At 40.6% G+C, this 8,141-nt stretch overlaps 1 protein-coding gene across 1 annotated transcript; it reads right to left on the bottom strand.

Moving 5' to 3' along the window:
* Positions 1-2,502: 2,502 nt before the first annotated feature.
* Positions 2,503-7,507, bottom strand: LOC118240673 (C-type lectin domain family 10 member A-like). The gene is made up of 5 exons (XM_035521771.1): positions 7,471-7,507; positions 6,948-7,019; positions 6,641-6,712; positions 4,155-4,392; positions 2,503-2,665 (listed from the first exon to the last, which is right to left on the bottom strand). Exons 1-5 carry the CDS (start codon positions 7,505-7,507, stop codon positions 2,503-2,505), a joined length of 582 nt encoding a protein of 193 aa, XP_035377664.1.
* Positions 7,508-8,141: the final 634 nt, after the last annotated feature.

Raw genomic sequence — 8,141 nt, 5'->3', positions numbered from 1 at the left:
ACACATGCGTGCACGTGCACACACACACACACACACACACACACACACACACACACACACACACACACACACACACACACACACACACATACACACACAGACATGCACGCAGAGTGGTGATTCTAGAGTCTGTTGGGGCTGCAGGCAAAAATTCACGGGGCCACCCAAGAGAATTCAGGACTCTTTGCCATTACTGTAGTTTAAAGTGTGTCAGTCCTCGGGCACCCCCCACTGGCCTGGGGCCCTCAGCAGTTGCCGGCCTTGCCTGGTGTCAAGCAGCACCTCTGTGCACACATGTACGCACTCACGCACACCCACACCTACCTCCAGAGTTGAGGTAGCGTTTGCCCAGTTCTACTAGCCAGAAGCTCCACTTAGTGAGCAACACCGTGGATGCTATTTACACACTTCGAGGCCTTGACCAGATTACTAGATTAGAAATCACTAGATTACTAACTAGACACTTGCTCACATTCAGATACTGCCCTTCTGGTTTTAGAAATAAAAGATACGAAATTAATATGAACTAGCTAACTAGCTAGATTATGATCACTCACTGTCTCTAGTTTTGTAACTAACTTAGTACATTTTAACAAGTTTTTGAGACAAAATAACCCATCATGTGACCGACATAGCTAACTAAAAATACTAGCAGAGCTACCCACACAAAATTATGGTACATTGAGGCGAATTGTCTAGAGGTAGCAGAAGTTATTTATCGTTAGCTAGCCTAGCTAGCTAGTTTACGTTGGACTGGGTTAAGTGGTGAGAGCCACCCGACACCTGCACGCATTGCTGTGGCTAACCGCTTTAGCTTCTTTGCCAGCTTCAGCCCAAACCCGTCTACTTTCCCACCTGGTGTAACAGGCTGTGCGGTGGAGGACGAGCTTACGGGGGAAAAAAACATGTTGGAAACCAGTCACCACGGACACACTATATGGACTGGATGTGTTATGAGATGATGAGTGAGTGTGTTCATTGTTAATTTCAGTTATGTGTTATTACTGGTGTGTGTGTGTGTGTGTGTGTGTGTTTTGAGATGGTAGCAGATGGTGACCGAGTTGCACTACTGTCATGTTGAAAGACTCACGACTTGACTTGGACTTTTGGTTAACTGACTTGTGACTCAACTTGTGACTTAACACTTGTGAAAGTGTAGGGGAAAAACAAGAATCTAACAAATTGTTTTTAAAAAACGTATTTTCTGTCTGATTTTAAGCGAGCATCTTGTCTGTCAGTTCTGAAATGGACATGTTTAGTTTTTTTTTTCCATCTCTCAGCTCTCACACCAGGTACAGCATAGGACACGGTGAACCTTTAATCAGCATCTCATAACACACGGTGAACCTTTAATCAGCATCTCATAGGACACGGTGAACCTTTAATCAGCATCTCATAGGACACGGTGAACCTTTAATCAGCATCTCATAACACACGGTGAACCTTTAATCAGCATCTCATAACACACGGTGAACCTTTAATCAGCATCTCATAGGACACGTTGAACCTTTAATCAGCATCTCATAGGACACGATGAACCTTTAATCAGCATCTTCAGGTACAAAATCTTTGAGTTAGACGGACATAATCCCAGTGCTACACACAACGTTAAAATAAAGGACACTAGCAAAATGACACTGAACTTTGTAAGACATCTTAAAACACATGAAAATGTTGGTATGGACAGCAAGTATGCTAGCTACCTGGATTGCCTGTAGTTTAAAAAGTATGCTAACCAGCTAGCTAGCTAGATCAATATCTAATAAATACTTTTTCTAGTAAACTTCATATAATTTTAAGCAGTTTCTAGTTTTATAGTTACATGTGCCATTGTCCTACTGCCATATTTTGTTATATTTTGATAGCTAATGCTAGTTTGCAGACCAACATATATTTAACATTAGGTTTCAGGCACTGTTCCATGACTTTGCAATTGAGAATGCATGTCAGCAACTTCATAAATAAATAAGACTATGAACTGTAAACAATGAGATTAAACAAAACTTCTAATGGGGACTTGAGAGTTGACTTAAACTTGACTCATACCACAGAAATCTGAGACTTGACTCAGATTGGCCTGCACTACAGAGACTCGAGACTTGGCCCAGATTTCACTTGTATCACAGAAATCTGAGACTTGACTCAGATTGGCCTGTACTACAGAGACTCGAGATTTGACCCAGATTGGCCTGTACTACAGAGACTCGAGACTTGACCCAGATTTCACTTGTATCACAGAGATTTGAGACTTGACTCAGATTTGTAAAAAGAGACTCGTGTTCATCTTTGCATGGTAGAGATATCTTTACTTTTTAAAAGTAATTTGTGTGTTATTATGTGCAGGAATGTGTTATGAGATAATAACTGTGTTCATTTTTGAACGTTTAATTTGTGTGTTATTATGTGCAGGCATGTGTTATGAGATAATAACTGTGTTCATTTTTGAACGTTTCATTTGTGTGTTATTATGTGCATTATGTGTTATGAGATAAGTGTGTGTGTTCACTGATCAGATGTGATTGCGTGGGATTTGCAGACAAAACGATAGTCACGAGAGCAGTGGTCATCGTTGTATCTGCCGTCTCTGTGGAAGTGAGCACAGTCTTCCCCTCCACCCAAACCATGAGCCTCCCAGTTATCAGGCTGGCCAGGCATCCATTCACTGCTCACACACACACGCACATGCACACATGCACACACACGCACACACACACACACAAACACACACACACACACACACACAGTTTAATATATACACACACACACACACACACACACACGCCCACGCGCACACGCACACACACACGCACACGCGCACACGCACACACGCACACACACACACACACACACGGAGCGATTAATAGTGCAAATTGTTACGGCTAATCCTAATATCTTGCACATATGCACATTATTTTTGGTATATTTATGGCAAGGTTATTAATGTGAACTAGGATTATGAGATTGGTTTGCACAGAAACAGTAATATATATGACAAAGTGGTGGTCTGTTTCAGTGCTGGGAACTGGATGTAGCCCTGTTGCATTCATTTTTGTAAACACAAACAAATCTCCTCTCTGCAGCTTGCAATTGCTAACCAAAAGCAGCAAGATTACATATGATATCACATTGTTAATTATAACCAAACAACTGTATTGCACCTAGTTAAAAGCTATACAATATTCAGAACTAGCTAACAGCCACTCTAACATACTACGCCCGTTGTAAAAAAGCCGTGGTAAAATAATGTTTATTTTTATTTGAATAGTACTTTTTCATTTTAAAATGTTGAAAAATGCTTTACATAAGAACCCCACTATACAAAGTACATTTCTGAACTAATATTCTTATAAATTTGTAGACCAGAGTAATTATGTTTTTCACCTGGATTTAAAAACCCCTACAGAACATTCTGTGCAGTCCTGTTCCTGTAGGAAAAGATCATACTGAATTATTCTAATATATCTAAGCACACCTAGAGTACTTCCCAGGCCTCACTATTAATTTCTACACTTAAAGTATGTTAGCATTGAACAGCTATTTTGCAATAGTTGTACAAATATAGAATTAAAGTCTACTTAACTGTACTAAAATGAATGTAAGTATACTTGAGTAAAATTCAAACATACTTGCCCTTATGGATTTTGGTTATATTAGAAATGTGCTTTAAAAAAAACATTGGTTGTTTTGCCTCGTTTATAAACACTGCTGATAAGTGTTTGGTTGTTTTGCCTCGTTCATAAACACTGCTGATAGGTGTTTGGTTGTTTTGCCTCGTTCATAAACACTGCTGATAAGTGTTTGGTTGTTTTGCCTCGTTCATAAACACTGCTGATAAGTGTTTGGTTGTTTTGCCTCGTTCATAAACACTGCTGATAGGTGTTTGGTTGTTTTGCCTCGTTCATAAACACTGCTGATAAGTGTTTGGTTGTTTTGCCTCGTTCATAAACACTGCTGATAAGTGTTTGGTTGTTTTGCCTCGTTCATAAACACTGCTGATAAGTGTTTGGTTGTTTTGCCTCGTTCATAAAGACTGCTGATAGGTGTTTGGTTGTTTTGCCTCGTTCATAAACACTGCTGATAGGTGTTTGGTTGTTTTGCCTCGTTCATAAACACTGCTGATAAGTGTTTGGTTGTTTTGCCTCATTCATAAACACTGCTGATAAGTGTTTGGTTGTTTTGCCTCGTTCATAAACACTGCTGATAAGTGTTTGGTTGTTTTGCCTCGTTCATAAACACTGACCTTCTCCTTTTTGCTGTTCAGCACCAGCAGCTGCCCCTTCATGCTCTCACACTCATCTTGAGCTTGGTGCCAGGACATGCCGTAATCGGAGAAATAATAACAGTGGGAAGAGTAGAGTGTCCACTGCAGTGGACAACACTGATCCTGAGTATCTACACACACATACACAACACATATGTACACACACACATACACACACACACACACACACACACACACATCTTATGGGTACTAACGTAAGTGAAGTATCTTACCAGCTGGCATATTCATTTCAACATGGCTCCCAACTTGTTTTTTATTTGTGTCGAGTGTGGCATGTTTAGCTAATCCTCTGTCATTACTGATAAATTTATCTGTGAGAAGTGTAAGTTAATCATTAGCTTGATGGAGAACATTTGATATTTGGAAGAGTGCATCCAGGCAATAGGAAGGCCAGGACAGCAGTCTGTAGTATCTAGTCTAGCAGCCCTGGATGTAACAAACGTAGAGAAGGAGTCCCCAACTCCGGCAGTAGAGCCCTCAGCAGGGCGAAAGGCTGACATCTTGGCAGAATATCTGTAGGGCTGAGCAACGCTTATTTCAGGTTCTCCCCATCAGCAATAAACCGGCTGAGCAGCCTCTTGAAAGAGCTCTGGTTATGAGAACCTCTCAGATTCAGTACGTGAAATAAACAGCTCTGGTTATAAGAGACTCTCAGTGGGGATGATGTTTGATGCTGTAATAAGTTCTGGGATAGGGTTAGGCTTTAGGGTTAATGCTTTAGGGTTTAGGATTTAAGGTTAGGGTGCTCTGGTCCCTGACTGTGGTCACCATCAGGCCCTCAGGACTGTGGTCACCATCAGGCCCTCAGGACTGTGGTCACCCTCAGGCCTTCAGGACTGTGGTCATCATCAGGCCCTCAGGACTGTGGTCACTATCAGGCTCTCAAGACTGTGGTCACCATCAGGCCCTCAGGACTGTGGTCACCATCAGGCCCTCAGGACTGTGGTCACCCTCAGGCCTTCAGGACTGTGGTAACCATCAGGCCCTCAGGACTGTGGTCACCCTCAGGCCTTCAGGACTGTGGTCATCATCAGGCCCTCAGGACTGTGGTCACCATCAGGCCCTCAAGACTGTGGTCACCATCAGGCCCTCAGGACTGTGGTCACCATCAGGCCCTCAGGACTGTGGTCACCCTCAGGCCTTCAGGACTGTGGTCATCATCAGGCCCTCAGGATTGTGGTCACCATCAGGCCCTCAGGACTGTGGTCACCATCAGGCCCTCCATTTTAGTTATGCTTCTATAGATAAACCTGCCACAGCTACATGCTAATCGCTGGCATGGGTATCATATATGGGCTGCTCATGCAACGTCTTTTTGTTTTATTTGCATGTTGCTGCAGAGATGATGCCAATTTAGACTAGTTCTGCTCATCGGTGACAAAGTAGTTAGACAATATTTGTGGTACTAGCTGGGCTGCCCAATGAAGGAAGGGTTTCTTCTTGAGTCCTGGTCTTTCCAAGGTTTCTTTCTAAATCCCACCTATGGAATTTTTCGTTGCCACTGTCATCCTTGGCTGCTCATTAGGGATCTGGACCCATACATTTGTAAAGCTCTTTGTGACAATGAGTGTTGTAAAAATTGTTATATAAATAAATCTGACTGACTTTCATCACTGAATTGAAAGTTTAAGCTAGGATAAGATGAGTTTGGTCCATTGTGTTTGGACTTATCTTAGCCTCCTGCAGGTGTTTTGTGCATTGCCTACTTGTAGTGAGTTTGGTTGTATTTAGGTGTGGATTTAAGATTTCCCATTATACTAGAGTTCAAATGCTAAAATTTGCAGTACAAGGTATAAGAGTGATATGGGCAAGTCAGCTAAATTCAGTGTGATCTTGAAAATAGCCTCATTAAGTAGAGTAATCTATCAGATGTCATAAAAGGTTTAAGGTTTGATTAGAGCACATGTAAAAATGAATACATTTAAGTTCAAGATTAGGGTTTAGGGTTTCTGTTAAACTACTCTGTGACAATAATTGTAAAAAGCACTATTTAAATAAATTTGACTGACTTTGAAAATTTGCAGCTCTAAGTATTAGTTTAGGGGTGTGCACACTTGTGCAACTAGATTATTGTATATTTCTATTTTAAATTTTTTTCTCCTAAAACTATTATTGTTTTTCAGTTACATTTTTAGGGAGCAGTTTCAAAATAAAGGTAGAAAGGTTCTGACGTAACTTATCTTTAATTTTTTTTACATCTCCAAAACCTGGATGTGTAGACGGTTAATATGCATTGTGTGTGTGAGTATAAAACACTTTGGATTAGAGGTTTGGGTCTACAATTTCAGTTTAGGTTAGATGTTAAGGTATTGGAATAGAGGTAACGTTAGTTAGGAGTAGGCACATACTTTCACTTACTGTTGTTGAGTCTGTTGAAACTGCATTTGAGCTGAGCTGCAACTTCCCGTAAGTTGATCACATTAGTAGACACTAATATAAACATAAAAATACACACACTTACACACATGCATACAAATGTCAGATATATTTTGGTCAAAGCATTATGCTAACATATTTAGGGTAGTTAATTAGAAATGTCAAATATATGTTTACATTCTTAAACCTTATTGGTGTACCAAAAGATTGTGTGAAAAGTGAAAATAATGTGAGGAAGACGTACTGTCTGGAGTCTCTAGGGTTAGGGTTAGAAAGAGAGGACACTTACTGTCTTGAATTTCTACTTTCAGCATGTTCAGGCTCACTGACATCAGCATACATTTCTGAAGATCTTCCTGACCTAAAACACAATGATGTATATACACACACATACACAAACACAAAATCACAAAATGTAAAGGTATTGTGAAGTAGACACTAGTCTTACTGAAATCACTACACAATTCCAGATGTGCATTAATGTCTTTTTTGCTCAAATTTGGACCTTCTACCAGTGTGTGTGTGTATATGTATATTAAACTCTGTGTGTGTGTGTGTGTGTGTGTGTGTGTGTGTGTGTGTGTATATATTAAACTGTGTGTGTGTGTGTGTGTGTGTGTGTGTATGTGTGTATGTGTGTGTGTGTGTGTGTGCGCACATGCGTTCATCTGAGTGTTTACCTCAATATTAAGCAAGAGTGTTATGCTAATATGGATTATGTTTATACTGATATGGCTAATAATATTTTTAATGATAAACATTATGTATATTTTGTATCAATAGCTTTTCAATAACTCCCTGAGGATTCTAACCTGTGAACGGCATGTGTGTGGGCATGTGTGGGGCCATCGTGGAAGATTACATTTACACAGGCTAAAATAAACAGTGAGGGAGCATAGTGCATCTTTGTGGTGTATATGCATCTGTTGCGTCTGCTTGCATACACACGCACACACACACACACACACACACACACACACACACACACACACACACACACACACACACACACACACACACACACCCCTCTTCATCATCAACATCATAGCAGTTTCTTCCCTAAAGCAATCTGCATTTATTCAGGACTTTTGAGTCAGTTGGGAGCAGAAGATTTTGCATGTTGGGCAGATAAACACATGAAAATATCCAAAGTTTAAAGAAAAAAATATCGTAACCTGTGCGCACAACACCCTCTAGCAGGAGATTTCTTGCATCATAAAGAATAGACAAATTTCAAGTCCAAACAGACATATATAGCAGTAGAATCCTGTACTGCCTAGCTAACTTAATGCAACACACACACACACATGTACACACACAGAATAATAAAAACCTCAAATTTCAGCTCAACACATGCACAAGCAAACAAACACGCAAACACACATGCACACACTACAGTGAAATTTACTCTACCTCAATCCCCAGCTCACCACACACATGCAAAAACTCACGCACGCACACACACACACACACACACACACAC

The sequence above is a fragment of the Electrophorus electricus genome, chromosome 22, assembly GCF_013358815.1.
Source record: "Electrophorus electricus isolate fEleEle1 chromosome 22, fEleEle1.pri, whole genome shotgun sequence".
In the NCBI taxonomy this organism is placed as follows: Eukaryota; Metazoa; Chordata; class Actinopteri; order Gymnotiformes; family Gymnotidae; genus Electrophorus; species Electrophorus electricus.
Note: the sequence above shows the minus strand (reverse complement) of the source record. Positions and strands in the feature narration are given on the sequence as shown.